This window comes from Leiobunum rupestre, chromosome 5 (assembly GCF_980474605.1).
Source record: "Leiobunum rupestre chromosome 5, qqLeiRupe1.1.hap1, whole genome shotgun sequence".
NCBI classification, from domain to species: domain Eukaryota; kingdom Metazoa; phylum Arthropoda; class Arachnida; order Opiliones; family Sclerosomatidae; genus Leiobunum; species Leiobunum rupestre.
In genome coordinates, this window is record NC_143388.1 from 18272530 (window position 1) to 18292886 (window position 20357).

The 20357-nt window shown below is 35.3% G+C and overlaps 3 protein-coding genes and 1 long non-coding RNA gene across 4 annotated transcripts; all 4 read right to left on the reverse strand.

Annotated features, from left to right (window-relative positions):
- Positions 1 to 518: 518 nt before the first annotated feature.
- LOC149943703 (uncharacterized) lies at positions 519 to 5590 on the reverse strand. The gene is made up of 4 exons (XM_090176153.1): positions 5350 to 5590; positions 3514 to 3816; positions 1839 to 2201; positions 519 to 765 (listed from the first exon to the last, which is right to left on the reverse strand). The coding sequence occupies exons 1-4, from the start codon at positions 5511 to 5513 to the stop codon at positions 519 to 521; spliced, it is 1077 nt and encodes a 358-aa protein (XP_090032279.1). The 5' UTR covers positions 5514 to 5590.
- A 1570-nt stretch (positions 5591 to 7160) lies between these two features.
- On the reverse strand, positions 7161 to 9767 carry LOC149943704 (uncharacterized). The gene is made up of 6 exons (XR_016481077.1): positions 9656 to 9767; positions 8214 to 8266; positions 8098 to 8148; positions 8005 to 8025; positions 7237 to 7266; positions 7161 to 7172 (listed from the first exon to the last, which is right to left on the reverse strand). It is a non-coding gene; the product is annotated as an uncharacterized LOC149943704 (long non-coding RNA).
- Positions 9768 to 15076: 5309 nt separating this feature from the next.
- On the reverse strand, positions 15077 to 16700 carry LOC149943705 (uncharacterized). Its single transcript, XM_090176155.1, has 2 exons — positions 16479 to 16700; positions 15077 to 16426 (listed from the first exon to the last, which is right to left on the reverse strand). The coding sequence occupies exons 1-2, from the start codon at positions 16698 to 16700 to the stop codon at positions 15077 to 15079; spliced, it is 1572 nt and encodes a 523-aa protein (XP_090032281.1).
- Positions 16701 to 17394: 694 nt separating this feature from the next.
- Positions 17395 to 19903, reverse strand: LOC149943706 (uncharacterized). The gene is made up of 2 exons (XM_090176156.1): positions 19537 to 19903; positions 17395 to 19379 (listed from the first exon to the last, which is right to left on the reverse strand). The coding sequence occupies exons 1-2, from the start codon at positions 19901 to 19903 to the stop codon at positions 17395 to 17397; spliced, it is 2352 nt and encodes a 783-aa protein (XP_090032282.1).
- Positions 19904 to 20357: the final 454 nt, after the last annotated feature.

Consider the following 20357-nt stretch of genomic DNA (forward strand, 5'->3'; position numbering starts at 1 on the left):
TTGCAGCTTTTAAACCCGTATTTTAATAGATTAAGCGCGAATTGATGTCTTAGATTTTAGATAAATATATTAAATGCAGTAAAGACATACTACTGGCGCACTATTAAAAGAACGACGGAGAAGACCAAGAAATATAGTTAAGATTGAATCGATACGAAACCAAATCATTGATTAATTTTGCCTTCATTTCATTAGGAGAAACAAGATCTTGATGTACACAGTGGTTTCCATTGCGGATTCTTATGTTAGAGACTAAACTATAATGAATGACTTGATGAATTAATAAATTATTGGATTATTAAATTAAAAACTCAGTGACTTAGTAAAAAACGAATTAAAGAATTATTTTAGTTTTATAAATGTTTATTAACCAGGTGTGGTAATATTTTATACATAGCCCATCGTCACAGCGAGCAGAGGAGCTACTGACGGGTTAGCCTTGAAAAAGCTTATTTAAATCATTCATTAAACTTTCGGCGGAATTGGTCTTTCAAGAGAACTTAAAATACAATTTCTCGTCATTGATTCCTCTGCCCATGATAATGTTTCGTTTCGTGTAAAATTTCTTTTTCAATGTAGCTGTAAACCGTATCGATAATAGTTTTCTTTGGATCTCTGGGGATGATGTTCAACATGGAAATGGCTTTTGAACTGTCAAAACTGAACTCTTTGTTGCAAAATCTGAGCAAGTTTCGGAGTTTCTTGTCTATGGTACTTGCCACCCACAAAACAGCATACGGTGCTGTTGTCTGGGAAATTTTGTATCTATAAATTACAAAAATAAAATTGAATAAATAACACTTCACATACAAATGTTGATTTTCTTGAAATGGAGATAATATGAAAATTCGAAACATGCACAAAAATAAAAGTTAGTTTCACCTTAATCTTAAGTCTCTTAAAAACCCATTTTGGATTGTAATTTTTGAATTCAAATTTGGAATGCAAGTCGACCCAACAGTTTCGTAACGGAAGAGTGTATTAAATTTTTTTAAATTGTAGGTTGTAAATTTAGGTCCAGTGACTAAATTTCAAATCCAATTTAACATTTTACCAAATCTACATGTATACACCTCTACAGTAAATAGGTCATTCAATGTGTAGTTACGCAGAAACTTCTATGATGGAACAATTTTCCACTACAGTAGAAGAATCGCCCATAGGAAAAGCGCACGGGTCTGAATTGAATTTGGTATTTGGTGGAAGAACGAGTGAATCCTGCAAACTTATATTCGTAAAATCAACTAACAATATTACTAATGGATCCACCATCTAAAGTTTTACTTTATACCCTGTTTAAACTTTGTTGTCTATGCGTATGTCTTGAACTTTTTCACCATACTTGGCATTTAAGGTTTTATCTTTCTAAGGGGCGGAAAGTATTACTCTTATGTTGATGTAGATACGAGTTGTCACCGTCGCCTAAGAAGTAACAGCAACCATTTGAAATTTTGCTACAGAAAGCCAAGACCACTTTAAGTGGAGAAAAGCGACTGCAGCGTAAACGTTTAACGATAAACGCTAAATTGTTAATATGGATTATAAGCCCCATAACATTGGACATTTAATTTATTTTAAGCCGTTAAGGAAACAATTGTTAATAGCACAACAATTGATAGGCCATATAAATCACAAAAGATAACAATATAAATTTCAGCTATCAATAGCCTACAAAATATTTTTTTTTTTAATCCGTTAGGAAAACAAATGTAAATGAGAGCATATCGAAAGTGGTATTGCATAGTTGCGATGGAGGAGAATGAGCTAGATATAGTTAAGCCCATCTTAATTGAATAACTTTTATATCCTTAATTTATTAGAAAAATAATTATATTTACCCTTGTTCTTTAAATTCTCCATGCAATATTTCCGCGATCTCTTTCACCCAGATGCACCCAGGAGAGAAGACCAATCTGGTCCCAGCAGCTTTGTCCTCCAGTAGAGCGTTAAAGGCCGCTTCGGCTAAGTCTCGCGTGTCACAAAAATGCATACATATTTCCGGCAACATAGGCATCCTCTTACGGTCCATCATCCTGTACAGTATCTCCTGAGCAGTTCCAATTTTATTGTGAAAAACTGGTCCAATGGCAAAGCCACCAACAAGAACAGTAAATTGGAAATAATTTTGACTTTTCATGAAATCCCAAGCTTTGCGCTCCGCTATCGTTTTAGCTTTGGCGTGTGCGTCCACTAATTCGGCACTAAAAAAACATAATTGTAATCCTTTTTTAAGATAGGATGTGTAAGGTTGACTAAGTGTTACACTTTATCACAATGGAATAGTAATTCTTAACTTACGAAGCTAGTTCATCAATCTGAAAAGTATAATACTCGTTCGCAGTTTTTAAAATCAGGTCGGACAACCAAATTAATTGCGCCCCCTATTTACTAATTAGTTGTGGACCACCCCTATTCGTACGCGCTCCCATGTTCTTTCTCCAAATAAGTATAAAACAGTTTCTGATCCCTTTTACTTTTTCACTTCTTATTTGTTCTATTTACTTTTGGCACTATTATTATATTTCTGGATCCCTAAAACTATTCTGGCTAGTTATTCCACCCCCTCGCGACCAGTGTGACGGTAAGGTCGATACAACGAAAGGATAGTTTAAAAGCGTGTAGAAAGAGTTGCGGTTTAATAAGGGTCGAGTTCAACTGGAGTTCCCCAGAAAGTTCCACAATGGAAAAACTCGGAAAGAGGATTCAAAAGAGTTGTTGAAAGAGAAGTTCTCTCTGTGCGCTGGATGGATGATGTTCACCAGATTTTTCCTGTCTAAATAAATGGGCGGAACTTAGAAGATGCGCGAAACACAATTCTAACTCGCTGCCTCGTTAAGCTTCAGTATAAGCACGTAAGAACCGTCCAGCGGTCACCTATCTGCTCGAGCACCGCTTTAATCGAGAACGGCCTTCGTCCCTGAGAATAGTATCCGTAAGCGATGAACTTGCTTATGGCCATCAGATCGGAACGTGACATCATTCATCAGTTACAAGCCCCGAATAAGTAAACGTAAGTTGCACAATTTCTTTTGGGGTATAACCAGCCAGTACATAGGTCCCTCGATTTCATTATGTTTAGCAATTATGCTTTATTGTCAAATTGGCCTTGGCCATATGCTACATGTTAGCTTTTAATTTGTATCATTCTATTCTAACTAATAAATCTAATCACAGTTTAACCTTAATCTGAATTATAACATTTTTCTAATAAATTTTAATGATAGTATTTATTTTTTACACATAAAACCCTTAGACTTAATGGCCTAGCTAAACTTGATCCATAATATACTTTGAAAAGTGTTTCAAGTACATCATTGATAGTTATGGGGAAAATATTAATAATCTAGCTCCCAATGGAACCTTTATTGTGACGACAAAGTGGGCTAAGTTTCACTGTTAAGGCCCGATTTCCATCTCAAAGGACGCATAAGGGTTAATTCAAGTGTGCCACGTTTTCTATATGCAATTTGACAATTTAAATCTTAAACATGAAATTGCTTATGTGGCACTTACTTTTCATCCGTCCAATCTTCTTCATTGTAAACCCGACCACAATTCTCCTCTGGCTCTCCAGAAATGGCGGCGATATTTTGGAGCATCAAGACCCTTTTAAGTACTCCTTTGTGGGCTTCCATGGCACACGCCTTGAGAAGACGCATTGTCCCGTCCACGGTTGGACGAATGACATCTTGCTCGTCCGAAGGCATTTCGGCGATAAATGGAAGGGCGGTGTGGATGACGTACTGGCAGCCTTCGACTGCTTCATTCCAACCATGGTCTTCGAGAAGATTGGCTTCCACCAGTTCCACGGGATTTCTAAAAATCGGAAAAATGCATGAAAGAAACATCTATTTGTTGATTTCTAGAAAATAGGATGCCCATTATTAATAGTAAAATAATTGAACCGGTTTCGTGAAAAATTAGATTTTGACATCAAAATCTTATAAATTAATAATTATTTTAAAATTCAGGAGCCTGGATATAGTAAATTTATTTGGGATTTTAGCCATCCCCTTAGCGTTAAACCTAGTAAAATCTCAGCTAAAAATATTTCATATTTTAAGTCTAATTCTACGCACAACAGCAAGGGCTGGGAATATGGAGTCGACTGTCAGCACTATTTTCTAATTTAGTTATTGAACACGTGGAAGGAAGAATTATTAAGTTAAGGAAAGCTTATGTAAAGAATATATAGACATTATGGAAACTTTACAATGCGAAAGTGAAGAAGTTTCGTTTTCATTATAGAAGTTTCGTTTTCATTATAGAAGTTTCGTTTTCATTAAAGAAGTTTCGTTTTCATTATAGACGTTTCGTTTTCATTATAGAAGTTTCGTTTTCATTATAGAAGTTTCGTTTTCATTATAGAAGTTTCATTTTCATTATAGAAGTTTCGTTTGCATTATAGAAGTTTCGTTTTCATTATAGAAGTGGAATTTTACGGTGTTACTTGTTTTTAAGTGAAAATTTTACACACTGATGACATCAATGGATTTTTCACTGATTCGGTTTAAGAAAAAAAAACATATCAGGCTTGCTGCTCGTGACATAAGCTCAGCTTCGGGACACGTGAGTTTTGCGTTTTTATGCTTTCCTTACATAGGCCCCCACCAACTTAGTGCCTAGGGCCCCACCCTTCAGTAAATGCGGCACTTTTACTTATTTTACCATCTTTTAAAAAACCGAGAAAGCGGCCATAAATATTTTGTAAAAAAAAGGGATTAATTGAATGTTTTGGCAATGCACATAAAATCAGAAAAAAATCAATTAATATATTTGGATTTTGCGAAGGTATTATGTCAGGAAACCCGTGTTTTAAAGAAACAGTATAAGAGATAACACAAATTAAACATTGACCAAGGAATGGTAAACATATCTGGTTATATATTTTTTATTTTGGCAAACGAATTGTAAATTCATTGTATGAGCGTTGGCTGACAAAGAACCACGGCCAAAAGCTTAAAATTTATGTTAAGGTTTTTTAAATAACCTTATAAAGTTTAATCCATGAAGAGTCACTATTGTTTTATGTTTTTAAATTATACATATTTTACCATGGAACGGAATTTTACAAAATTATGTAAAAACCTTATAACTCGGTCACTTTTTGGGGACGATTAGTTAACGAAACACGAGTATTCATTTCTGTTACATTTATGAATTAAATGAAATGTTTAATGAACACAGTCAAAACAAGACTTGAGGTAGATTCGCAAAACAATTATTTCCATTAAAGAGCGTATATTGCTTCACTTAATGGAATGTAGAGATAATTTATTTTGAGAAATTTAGTTCGGAAGGGATCCGTTTTATTATCCAAAGACATATTTAATTATTGGTTGGTCTTACCTTTCGTATTCCGGTGACAAATCTTTTAAATGCGCGTATTTTTTCTTGTCTTGTAAATTGCGGACGGTACCACGAACTCTGTAATCGTTTTTCATTAGAACTTGGATGACATGAGAGGCGACGTAGCCGGTTGCACCGGTCACCAGAACCAACGGTGCACTCATATCGACAAATACTGTGAAACTGTGATGCAAACAGTAAATTTTTCAGTTTGTAAATATTTAAATTGATCTAAGACTAGTAACGTTTGTATACGTCAAAGCGATATAGCTAAGTACACCAATCCCTTTTGTTCAACCAATATATTTCACAATTTAAGCTTAGTTATATCTCTAGCTCCATTTCAAAAGTCCATGTCCTTATTTATATTGAAAAGTCGTGCTCTGCTAAATTTTACTTCAGACGAGTACTGCCAATCTAGTTTCTACATACTACAACCACATCTTTAAATTGGCCGAAAAACGTCAATTATCAAAAAGTAAGGGAAACACGGCTTTAGAGTGCTGAAAAATATTTTCTGTCTTCGCCGAATTTTAAACCAGAATAAATTTCATATTCAATTTCGTACAGTTTTAAAATTGCCGTGTATTACCAAAATCCATTTTTAAATTTCAGATAACCAATTTCTAAATACTTCTAATTTCTTTAAAAAATAATTAATTTCATCATAATTCCAGAAATTTCATTTTAAATTAACTTGGTCTACAATTTGTTTCAACTCTGCATCTTCCGATCTCAATTGTAAAAGAAAAACTTTTCCAACGGCAATAAATCTAAAGTATTAATGCACTTTGTACCGGGCACACATTCAAACATATTTTCATAAATGCTTACTTCAACTTAATTCACGTGGCTTATTCGTTAACGGGTATCCTTCAAATGTTTTTAAAGAGGTTCTAGGACACGTTTGCTTAATAAACGGAATCGCAAGTAACTGAGCTATTTTCGCTTTATTTTTCCTTTTAATAGAGTTTGTCTATATCAAACACACTTTTCCCTAAAAAGGCTTAATGCATCCATTAATAAATTGTATAACTTGAATCTAATACGTATAATGATTAACATACTGACAAAAGTTTTAAAAGGAAAATCTTAGAAATATATTACCATGAAACGCCTAAATGAGTGTGACACTAACGTCATTTATATTAGAAATGGAAGCGGCCTCTGATTTAAAGATCTGTGTTAATAGAAAAAGCCATTCCAAATTATATATAATTAAGGAAAAACTTTACTTTGAAGGACGAATTCGCGACTAAATACAACTAGATACGTTTTTATTACCTATGCTATAATTTCGCAGGATGACGTCAATTCCGAGGCTAGTCTAAGAAATGTGTCGTCAAATATATTGAGACCCAAAAGTAAGATACTGTATTGGCATACGCTCGTTCTTACCGATTTAATTTAATTATATTCATGACCCAAAATTTAATCATTTTTGCAATTAAGGTTTCTGAAGTACAGTCCCAGTCAAAAGTTTTCGGCCGTTTTCATTTGGCCGCCATTTTGATTCTATTTCAGGGAGAGGCTTGGTGGGGCCTTTTTGCAACGGATTTGTCAACGAAAATAAGATAGAATTATAGTTGTGGTTGAGGTCTCCGATAAGACAATTTCATTAAAAAACATGTCGTTAACCGGCTAAAGACACAGGAATAGAAAGAACTAATGAAATCTCTCTTAAAAAGAAATATTTTCCTTATGATAAATCATATCAATCTATTTAATATTTTGATCGGATTAAAAACAAAACCAAATAAAAACTAAAAAATAGTGAATATTGATTTATTATATAAAAACGAACAGAACCGCTACATGCAATCCTGGAATTATATAAAGAAAAACATTTACACTCGATGTTAATTTAGAATTTCTTAATTTAAATACCTTTAATTGTTCCTTCATGTCTTTCATAAGCTGAAATTGAGGTAATTAAATAAATTATAATATAATACAACCATAATGGACGCAAAACTTTATTCAATTTTGGGCAGTCTATAAATGACGATTGAAGAATAACCGCCGATTTATTCAAGCGCAACATTTTTTTTATGAAAAACGATAACGGTTTTACCAAAACTTTGAATAGATTCAATTTAATTCTGCGTAAGGGTTAGTAACTTTGGGAGATGTGAGGAATTGTAATACAAATGGGGGTGAAAATATCTATTATGACGTCATTTAAGTCCAACCGCTAAATTAATATTTTCTGTACTTACGGGATCTCTCATTTTGCACACCTATCAGCGACAAAAATCAAATTGTAAATATTAATAATGAATAATTCACAGAAATTGATATGCTGTTTAAACCGAAATTGTTTATAGGGAAACGATCATTTATTTTAATGCTTTTACGAATACTAGATGGCGCCAATTTAATCATTCTGGTGAAAAGGGAAGAAATACTTTCTGATTTTTTACACAAAAAAGATTGTTCAATTGAAAGGAAAAACTTGGTTTTTAGAAAAGTGAAATGTCTCAGACTGTTGGCACCATCTAGTAGAAGTTCGGGTATTTAAAAATATCCCTCTAATGACGGTACCCCTGCGAAAGGATCTTCTTCCGTGTCAAATGCGTATCGACCTATTCTAAAACTAACAATCGCCAATAGGGATAATTTGATATCAATTAAATAAATTATTGTGTTTCTTACCTTATCAACATCATTGGATTCCTAAGAAAATTTTGGAAATTATAATATTATTAAATTATTGGCAGAACAATTTTGTAGCATAACGAAACGTACTTTATAAACCTTGCAACTCTCAGCGCAACGAGCCATTAAAGGTTCGGCTTTCTGTGATCAGTTATTTTTAGGTTAATTAAATTTTTATCAAAGAAAAATTGATATACAATATTTACCTTTTTGCATTCATCATTCATTTTGGCTTTCATTTCTTCTTTCATCTTATTTCCTGAAAAATAAATCGTTAAAACATGTCTTTTATAGTCCTAATCTGAGAGAAATATTTCATATTTTAATACACATATAATTCCATTCCATTTATTATTTATGAAACTAAGGAAAACCGGTCTTGACCCATAATTGCTTACGATTTCCCGGCTCACCAAATGCTTTATAATTTAAAGAAATACCTTAAAATATTTCCTTAAGTTTGAATAATATAAATAACTATTTTTCCAGACGCAATAGGATAAAGACGAAGGTCTTGACTATTGTTGTATGTTTCAAAATAATATTAAATTAAACGCAACAAGTTTCATCAATGTTTTGGTACTAAAATGTTGTTTCTTAAATTTAGGTAAAAATAAGTTATGTAGCCTACTATACAGTTAGTTTTCGTATTGACATATTTTCTATTTTTCTCTGCAAAATATTCTAACTATTTTATATTATTATGTTTTATTCAGATCACCAAATGCCTTATAATTTAAATAAATGGCTTAAAACAGCGCTTAGAGTTCGAATAATATTAATTAATGTTTCTCCTTTCGCAACAGGATTGAGTAGTAGGTCTTGACTATTGTTTTACGTTTAAATAATACAACATAATTTTTTCATCTTTTTTGTACTTAATAATTAATGATTGTCTTAGGAAATAAGTTAAATAACATTTTTAGGGGTTTTTGTAGTTTTTTGACGTAGGCCTATGTAAAATATTGAAGGTTATGTTATCCTGTTTCCGAATAATTTGCGTTTTATGCCACGGTAAATATAGGCAAGCTATTGAGATTATTATACAAACTCATTCAACAATAATTATAACCCAACTTAGACTTTGTTACTCGCCCCACCAAACCAGGCAGCGCCAATTTCATAGTTTTTTCTCAGTGTATAATATATTTATCTTTGGGCCTAGTTACCGCTTACAGCCAGAAAACCATCATTAAGGAAAAATATTTATTTAAATTGTTTTATCAAAGTCAGCGGCCATAAGTCTAATTTTTTTCTGTTAATACAGTAATTTCTTATAATATAATAGTATTAAAGATGGAGTATTAATACAAAAAATGAAATATTGGTATTAAACTGTATAAAATGGTTTACTTAAAAATTTATTGATAAATGATAAAGGTGGCTGTATAATTAACACGGACAAACTGTTTCGCCGCTTCATACTCAAATATATAGGAAACACCGAACCTGTTGCTTGAACTAAGCAAGGGATACAATTTCCAAAATCCCTATCTCAATTAAAATTTCTCTTTTTTATGGAAGTTTATATAATGTCACTTTGTTTAAATATTATATAATAATTGTAATAATAATTATAATTATAATATATTGTATTAAAATATTAATATTATGTTAAACTGATTAGTATAAAGATATAAAAACATACCTTCATCACTGCAAATCTTATCTAATTGGCTTTTATCGCATTTTTGCTCTTCAGCCGAATGAACCAGCGCGATCGCCACGACGACAAACAGACCTACCAATAAACACTTCATTTTTTCTGCAGTCTTTGTTAAAAAACCTTTTCAATTACGCTTGAAAATCCGTTGCTTATTCGTTTATATACGTCTAAATTATTTTGCTTCCAATTGAAATGATCACCAGCTTAATCGCAAAAGCAGCCTGCGTAAACAGAAACGACCGAAAAATATTTGTCTCACCTGTGAATATAATGACTGACCATTCTCTACAAAAATATGTTATTTTCCGGAAATCCTTAATCGAAAATGTATTAATTTTTGTTCTTTTATTAGGCACAATTGGTTTGAACAGCCTCTTAATCGGCATGAAACGTTTTCATTGTTAATTTTGCTCCCTATCATTTCAAACGTTTGTGGGAAATTAAAGAGATTAAATGTGGAGCAGAGTTGCATACGTAAGACTATGCGCCATTACATAATTCTTCAATTATCCTTATTGACCCAAATTTCTTCAATGACCCTGAAAACTTTAACCAAGCTAATCCTCTTGTAACACCACCGCATATCCAACCTGAATGATATTTCTTATTTGCATATGCTATTTTACGTTCAATCCCAAATAAGTTAGGAGGTGTCCTTGCTTTAATCTCTTCAATCTTAATTTTATTAACACTACCCCTAAGCAAAAGAAACTTTCAGGGGCTTCAATTCTACCCATTTAACCAATTTATATTCTGGAGCTTTATTACCTTAATTATGCTATTAACATGAATTGGTGCCTCCCCTATCGAGGAACCTTACCTCAACTTAGGACAAGTTTTTACAATTAGATATTTCACCTACTTCTTATTAAGACCACTAGCTATAATGATTCAAGATAAGAGACTAAACTAGTCATTTAGCTAAATTAAGCAATTTGCTTTGAAAGCAAAATATAGGTAACCTAATGATTTATTTAATTCAAAACTAAATTTTAGGACACCTATAAGCAAAAGAGATAAAGGGAGAATTAACATTATTATTAATACTATTATATTAAGAGTCTATTGCTATACTTAATATTAATATAGATATTAAATTTAACGAATTAACAAATCTATCCTCCCAGTAAAAACTATATAATTATTCTCCATTTGACTTTTTACTATTTTATTTTTAAAGCTCATAAAATAGTAAAAGGTCAAATGGGGGTATTTTAATAATTTTGATAAATAATTATATCATTGATAAGTAAAGGGTCCATTTAAATTGCGCTGCCGCATGACAACACTGCTTAAGGTAGCCCTAAGTTAATTTCTAAAGTGGGTACTATCAAACTGAAGTATACACTCAAGATTTCCCGTGGTCTGAATTTATCATAACGTCATATCGTTACTTATTATAATAATTTACTTTTAATTTTTTGAGATAGTATGCTTATGTTAAAATAATTCACAGTTTAATACAAAGAGAGAGGGGGGGGATACACAGTCAATTTTTCATCATATTCAATTTATATTCTGGAGCTTTATTACCTTAATTATGCTATTAACATGAATTGGTGCCTCCCCTATCGAGGAACCTTACCTCAACTTAGGACAAGTTTTTACAATTAGATATTTCACCTACTTCTTATTAAGACCACTAGCTATAATGATTCAAGATAAGAGACTAAACTAGTCATTTAGCTAAATTAAGCAATTTGCTTTGAAAGCAAAATATAGGTAACCTAATGATTTATTTAATTCAAAGAAATTTGGGTCAATAAGGATAATTATAATAAAAATTGATAGTGTGATTGTAGTTTTTTCCGAACTACGAGAGCTCGTCTCGGGATCATAGTTTTTTCCTAACTACGAGAGCTCGTCTCGGGATCATAGTTTTTTCCTAACTACGAGAGCTCGTCTCGGGATCATAGTTTTTCCTAACTACGATAGCTCGTCTCGGGATCATAGTTTTTTTTAACTACGAGAGCTCGTCTCGAGCTCATTAATTTTTTTAAACACGAGAGCTCGTCTCGAACTCATAATTTTTTTAAACACGAGAGCTCGTCTCGGTTTCATATTTTTTTTCTTCCAAACACAAGAGCTCGTCTCGAACTCATTCCTCTCCATAAACATTGGTGCTTTGTATCGGGCTCATACTTATTTCCTTATTTTACCCAAAAATTGTTACCCTTTTACCCCAAAAATGTTCCAATTTACCGAAACTTTATGAAATTTTCCTAAATGTGGTCCAAATTACCCATTTCGTGATTTTCATATTTAAAAAAAATTTCGTGGCTAGGACCCTGTGAAACCGAGAAAATCCCATGCTTTTTTAAATGGAGATTTTTTAGTTTTAAGTGATCAAAAACATTTTCGGTTGCCATGGCAAATCGAATGGGTAGTGCAGTGTCTCCTTTTGGGAAATTTCATATCTCATATAGGTCTGCATTACGGCTGACTTTGAAGAAAATCGGAAATAAACACCTCGGGTACTCTCCTTTGTTAGTGTAAGACAAGCCCGTTCAGCTTTGGTTACAGTCTCTGATTGACTGCCCATCGCACATTGGATGACAGATTAAAACATTACAATTTCCATCAATAGGCCTTTTCATAAATTATTTCTACGTGCTTTCACTGTTTTTTCTACGTCACCCACCACCAATTTCGCTCAAACTTAACAAAAGGTTGGCTGTACGTTTTGCATTTTCCGGTAAAAATTTCCCCAAACATTTTACGCGGAGCTCGGGTTAGGCTCAGTGACTTCGGAATTCAAACTGATTTTAATTTATTTTTGACACTAATTGAGTGAATTATTATTGCAATATTTATATCAACTCTGTGAAAGTATTGTTCATATATTTATTAGCTAATATTTTATGATAAACAACAATCTTTACCCGATTCACTACTGTGGCTGTCAATGAAATGTTAAGCCTTAGTTCACAAGACTAAAAACATAACTGTTAAACATCATCGAAACCGTGCAAATTTTTTTGATATTTTAAATATTTAAATCCCCTCCTATTATGACTGTGAAGTAAACGAAATACTTTTCTTCTTTAAACATTTGATATAACAAATTTATTAAAATGACTGGGATTAATTTTAATCCGCCGTGTTTTGTAAATACTTACACTCAGCAGCAGACGACATACCAAGCTCAAGAATCGAGCGAGGGTAAAAACAAGGAGTAATATATATAACGTTGATCTAAAACAGTTTTCCTTCCCCGTAACGAACATTTTATGGAAAGGTCTATTTAAAAATATACATTGCGGAACGCCTCGCTCGTTCATACTACGCCACTAAAAACAGTGCCCTACTAGTGCCCTACTCAAATTTTAAGGCTGGTTACGGCGCTGATTAAGCCTTACCGATAACTTAAGTAGCAGACGATTTATACAGTCCTAGCTAAGCAGACAGAAATCGCGAAAATGTTGATACCCATAATACCTAGCGAATCCCCAGTAGATGGCGCATTTCAAACGATAAAGAAATAAGGTTCACATTCTTTCGAATGACCTTGACGGCCCTGCAAATCGAGTACGGCCGACTATTTCAGCTAATACGAAGTAGGCCGCAAACGGACAGTGAGGGGGTACCTCTTTTAGGCTGCTTTTCCCGTCCGGTAAGAGATACAGTGTCCATGCCTTAACATAACTTAAATTATCAAAAAAAAACTACTTTTAGACCAAAAAAGGGCGAAAAATCAAAAATTTTCAAAAAATCTTAAATAGATGGCAGTGCAGTTCCAGTCGGATTTAAGAAAGGCGCGAACAAAATCAATTGAATTTTTTCGAATCTTGGAGCGAGTATATCAAATCTATTTGTAAACTACGAAAATAATACTACAATTAACGATCTATCTAAAAATACCTTCTATAGAAATAAACCTTATAACGGCTGAGACACTACCAAAGAATAAAGGAGTTAAATCTGTTTCGCGTTTTTCGACTTTAATTTTCTCAAATATGACACAGTCAAACTAATTTTAATTTACGTAGTTGATAGAAGACTTCACGATCTATCGAAATATACGACGTATAGACGTGTACCTCTTTTAGGGGATAAATTATCAATTAATTAATATTACCAAAGAATAAAGGAGTTAACTATGTTTCGCGTTTTTCGCCTTTAATTTTCTCAAATATGACACGGTCAAACTAATTTAAATTTTTGTAGTTTATAGAACACGAGAAAGGGACATATCCTTCTGTTTCCGTCAATTTTTATCCCTCGTTTACTCAGTAAACTATAATTTCAATTATAGATTTAGCTACTGCATATTAATGATCATTCATGCAGTAAACTTTACTGCATGAATGAACATTAATATGCTAAATCTATAATGATTAATGATAATAATCAATAATAATAATCATCAACAATAACGACGAGCAATATGATTATTGTTAATAATTATTAATAAATAAAAAATATGTATTCTTTGCATTTTTTAAGAGATGTTAACTTGAAAATCGGGTCCGTATGGACTAGAGCTCGAGTGGTTGACGACATCAAGGGTAACGAAACCACACTGGCAAAGACGACTTTAAAGGGGTAATATTCCTCCGAGGTAACGTGGTGAGGGCGTTATTTGTTAGTAGATGGCGCTCTGATAGCAGCATGACGTCATAATTTTAATTTTCAACGATTGGTTGAAAGTTTTCAGTTTTTAGTGGAGAACGGTTTTGTCGAGATTTAAAATACAAAATTATCTTTCCTGATTGGATGGTTTAAAATCGTATTATAGTGCCATCTATGGCGGAGAGTGTTAACTTCTGTTAAAATTGATTGTTAATTTAAATTACAAAAATTATATATTTTTAATAAGAATTTAAAGTACTATAATTTAGTAATAAATTAATAACTTTTTAAAAAAGTTTATTTTTCATAAACTTTATAGTGTCGCCATCTACCTCTGTTGGGAGTTTGAAGTTTTTTGTTTCCACTATTTTACCTTAGGTAATAGAACTTAAACAGGTCCTGGAATTAGTGACGGAGAGCGGTTATCTGCGGACTGAAACACCGATTGGTTTGGTGTGAGACGAACAGGCTCTAACGCTTTTTCGAATTTTCTTTATTTTTACTAAGCCTAACGGAAAACAAGTCCCTTTTGAAAAATCATTTATCACGAGATACAAATTTTAAAACGTCTTTTCTCGAGCTACAGCAATTCGCATCTAACAATAAAAAATAAAACTCTTCTTTAAGAAACACGTACAGTTTTCACGCGCGGCACTCTATTATATTCTACACTTATATTTATATTTACAAATGCTACAAATAAACGTTTATACTACAATTTTACTATATTACTATTTGTTTTCTAATGACTTCACGATATCAATTTTCTAATGATACTATATATATTTTTTATTTTACACTCCCGCCCGAAATGCGACCAGCATTTCTCAGTTAATTAGATTGCGCTTCCGTTTCTCCTATTTCTAATTTGTATAATAACTGAATTGGTCTTCTCAAAAGAGAACCATTTGCAGTTCTCACGAGACAAGACCTAGTTTTTCCGTCGCGCCCGATTTGGTTTTCTACAACTACAGCCATTTTCCACATGTGTTTAGATAATTTGTCATCATGAACTAATATGACGTCGTTCACTTTGAAGCAGGTTTCATTTTTAGTCGGAGGAGTGTGATGGGCGGAGCGTAGCTCCATTAAATATTCAGATTTCCAGCGACCGCATAACCGTTCCATAAGAATGAGACGATGACGTTCTCTCTTCAATATCTCTCCTCGAGTTTGCGTTTCGAAATTTATTTTAACCCTTTGCGATGGCAGAGTTGTCAATCGTTTCCCTATCAGTAGATGAGCTGGGGTTAGAGGTTCTGGTTCCCCCGCATCTGAAGATGTATAGGTCAAAGGTCTTGAATTAATAACAGCTTCTACTTCCGCTAATACTGTTTGCACCTCAGGATAGTCTAATGTGGTTTTGCCTAGTCCTTTTTTGAGCGTAGTTTTGGTCGAACGTATTAATCGCTCGAAAAAGCCGCCCCACCAAGGGGCTCTTTCCGTGTTGAATCTCCAGGTGATTCCGTGGTTAGCGCAATAATTTTCTACCTCCGGTTTGTTTATGTTTTTAAAGATTATTTGAAGTTCAGAATCCGCTTTTACGAAACTCTTAGCATTGTCCGAGATTACTAAACTTGGAAGTCCTCTCTTGGCCACGAATCGACGAAAAGCCAGTAAAAAATCTCTGGTTGATTGAGTTTGGACCAATTCTAAATGTACCGCTCTGACAGCGGCACACGTAAAGAGACAAACGTATGACTTTTCCAAGTCCTTGTCATTATTTCTGCCTTTTATGAACAACGGCCCACAAAAATCAATTCCTACGACTGTAAAAGCCTCCGAGATACGGCTTCGGCCCGCTGGAAGAGGAGCGAATGGCATTTCGCCTGGTTTTGACTGATATTTTTTACATGTTGTACAATCGTTTACAACCTTTTTTACCAGTTGCTTACCGGCGGGAATCCAGTACCTCGTACGTAATTGCGTGAAGGTAGCTTGAACACCTCCGTGAATGACCCGTTTGTGGCATTCTTCGGCTATAAGATAAGCTAGTCTTTGGTCCTTGTTGAGAATTGCGGGATGCTTCTCCTCGTAGCTCAGTTCGGACTGTTCCAACCTACCACCTCCGCGAATTAACCCATCAGGTCCTAACGTTGGTGTCAGCGATAGAATTTTTGAATTTGAAGGAATTTTATCGTTATTTTTTAGAGCTCGACTTTCAGCCGGATACTCCTTGAGCTGAGCAGATTTTTTCCACTGGATTTTTTGGCCAATTTTCTTGACCCATTACCAGCCACGTCGGACCAGAGAACCAGGCGTCTCCTTCGATCAATTTCTTGACTTCGATTCCTCTTGACAGGAGATCAGCTGGGTTTTGACTGCCGGGGCAATGCGACCAGCTTTGCGGATCCGATACGCGTTGGATTTCGGCGACTCTGTTTGAGACGAAAGGAAGCCAGGCTTTGGGGTTATCTTTGATCCAATGAAGCGCTATAGTTGAGTCACTCCACATGTTAATGATTAGATTTCCTTTATTGAAAACGCTTTTGATGTGGTTGACGAGTTGGGCTCCAATCAGACACGCTAACAATTCCAATCGAGGAAGTGATAATTCGGGTTGCCTCTTCTTCAATGGCGCAACCTTGGCCTTTGCAGTAACCAGTGGCGTCACCAGGATTTCAAAACTGGTGGCGCTTAAGCCATAAGCACTGGTCAGGGGCGTCTCATTGAGTGATATGGGGGAGGGGGAGGGGGCTCCCAAAAAGGTTTGTAAAGTTGAAACATTGAGAGCGACTTGGAAAAATGAAATTTTGATGCCCATCTTTAAGTTTTTTCTCCAATGTTTTTGAGTTTGATTTCCACTTTCTAAGATGCATTCCTGCCTCCTTCATAATTTGATTGGCGCCTGAAGACATTTCATAGGCTTTATCGTCATCATCATTTCCGGATACCCAGTCGTCCACGTAGATATCGTTAGATAGGGATATGACTTCTTCTTTAGTTTGATCGTATTTTTTTAAATGTAGTTTTATTGTAGCTGCCAAAGGGAATGGTGAACTTGTAACTCCGAACGCGGCCCTTGTTACTCGAAACACCTGAAACTGATCTCTTTTGAATTTACCACCTTCTTCAATGACCCACAGGAATCTTAGACAATCTCGATCTTCCTTCTTTAATTCCACCTGCAGGAAGGCTTTCTCGAGATCTTATATTACGGCTATGGCGTGTTTTCGAAAGCGTAACCATAATTTAAGCAGCTCAGGATTTAAATTTGGACCAGATGCCAGGCAGTCATTTAGGGACGGTTCTCCAACGGCGTGGGCTGACGCGTCGTACACGATTCGAAGTTTGGTTGTGCTACTTGATTCTCTTTTGACTCCTTGGTGTGGAAGATAAAATGTTCCTGGAGTGTCTGGAGTCTCTACGATTTCAATGATTCCAATGTCCTTTTGTTCCATAATGATACTTTTGTAGGTTTCATAATATTCTTTATTTGCTTCAAATTGTTTGATTAAACTTCCCATTCGCTTTGTTGCTACGCTTAAGTTGTTCTTTAGAGTTGATTTTTCGACGAGCCAAGGTAGTTTAACCTGATAACGTTCGCCTTGAAAGGTGGCATTGTTTTGAAACTCTTCCATAATTTTATTGTTTGTCGGAACTTGGTCCTCGTTTGAATCGATACCTAGCGACTCCAGCTCCCAAAACCTTTTGATCGTATCCGATATCAATATTTCTTCAACACTGACTCGTAGCACTTGCACCACTTCATAATTCCCAATTCCAGTTTGATTTACGTTGATGGGTCCCTGTAGAGTCCAGCCTAGTTTTGTTTCCTGCGCCACTAACGAAGGGCTTAACCTTTGCATATTGCTAGTTACGAATTCCCAGTAGAAATCGCTTCCAATGAGAACGTCTACCTTGTAAGCACCTTTTGGACCTTGTCCAAATTCATCCGCCAATTGATAATTGTTTGCTTCCACGAATTTCTTCATTGCTTCACAGCTCACATTGGCGACCGCTTGACAAATATAAGGGACCTCAATGGCCACTACTTCGATTTTGGTTCCCTTTTGATTGACGTTTTCCAATGTCAACAATACTTTTCTTCTTCGAGATGACTCAGGTGTCTCGCTCCCAAAATTGTTTATAGCTATTGAGGCAATTCCTATCACTGGCAGATTGAGTTGACGCGAGACGCTTTCATGGACAAAGGTGGCTTCACTCCCTCCATCCAGCAAGCATCTTACGCGCGACACCTTGTTTGAAAGGTTGTCTCGGGGGTTTCTCGCGATCGCTCGCCCTGTCTGTAGAAATACAGTTTGATTTACCGTAACTGAGGCGCATGTTTTGTTTTCTGTGCTGAAATTCTCGTCGGTACGTTTTAGTTTTTCTTCTGATTTTGGTTTCGATTTCGGTGCGCCTTTGTTGGCGTTGCTTGATGGACATAAGGACATATTGTGGTTTTTGTGACAAATTCGACACGATCTAAATTTTGAAGGACAAACCCTCGCGTTGTGATTCCTTTTTAGGCAATTAAAACATCTTCGATCCTTGCTGATTTTTTCTCGTTTCGTGTCAATGGAATGCGCGGAGCAATTTGATGACCCGTGAGTGTCCACTTCGCAAAAAATGCAATACGTATTTCCTTGAAAAGGCTGCTGATTTACCCGCGTTGAGAGGGCTGCCGCGGAACTTGAATAAGGGTTTTCGATGGCGCTTTGATAATCTGGTTTTGGCGGTTTGACGGGGTGTTTGCTTTCACATTTCTCCTTTTCGATTTCTCCGCCTAGAAGACTGCATCTTTCGCGGCTTTCTACTTCTTTGCGCAGAAACGCTACGAGCGTATCGGAATTCCATTCAGCGTCCGATGTACGCGTACGCCTAAATTCTAATCTCACTTCTTCGGGTATAGCGCGCGAGATAGCCGGGCACAAGCATGAGCTACTACTCCCAGTATCACAACCTAGCGCTTTTAAGCTACGGGTGTGATATTCGCACGACAAAAGCAAATTACGCGACCCTTTTAAATCTCTAACTTTCGTAACTGGCTCTAATTTTAACATTAACTTTTGATGGTGCAGTATCATTTGATCTGTCCGGCCGTAGGTATCTTTCAACAATTTAACAGCTTCGTCGTAAGAGCCATCAGAAACGTCAGCTTCATAACTCGATATTAAATTTTTAGCTTCACCTGGTAGATATGATATCAAATAGTTAAACTTTTCTACTTTAGGAAGGTTGGTTTTATCAACCGCCGCTTGATATCTGCTCCAAAACCCGTTGAATTTCAGAATATCTCCATCAAAGATTGGCATTTTGAGTTCGGGAAGCTTGGTCACCGAAGGTACTTGACAGATGGTCATATTTTGTTGCGATGTTATTATTTGGATCGTGAACTTGGCTGGCGTTGATAGCTCGCGTTGCTGCCTCCTTTATTCTCCGGTTAGCTCTTGATTTTGCGATGGTGATTATATCCACGTACTCGTCGGCGGCCTTTAACTCTCGTTGGAGTTCCTTTAGATTGAGCGTTTGATCTTGAACTTGTTCTTCCAACGAAGTCAGCGTTGGCTCTTTCCTGATCAGTATATTAAGGTGATCTTCGACATCAGCGACGTCCGAGTTAACATTATTGAGTAGATCCTCTATTTCCTTGATTACTTTATTTATTTGAGAACGAACTGTTTCTCTTTGTAGCTTAAGGCGTTGTAACTCCATCGGCTCACGTCGGTTTGGATTATCTCCCTCCGACTCTAAATCTTCTATGATAGCTGTTTCTCTAACTACTCTGCTCGAAGTCGTGTCCTCCGAATTTTGAGGTTGATTTCGTTTTGTTTGACTTCTTTTCTTTGGCATTTTGTTGATTGATTTCTTTCACTTCAATCAGTTGTCTCACACTGCGAACTAGTTATCGCGACGTTTGATCATCCCGGGTTTCGGCACCAAATGTTGGGAGTTTGAAGTTTTTGTTCCCACTATTTTACCTTAGGTAATAGAACTTAAACAGGTCCTGGAATTAGTGAGGGAGAGCGGTTATCGGCGGACTGAAACACCGATTGGTTTGGTGTGAGACGAACAGGCTCTAACGCTTTTTCGAATTTTCTTTATTTTTACAGTTTTCACGCGCGGCACTCTATTATATTCTACACTTATATTTCTATTTATTCATCAC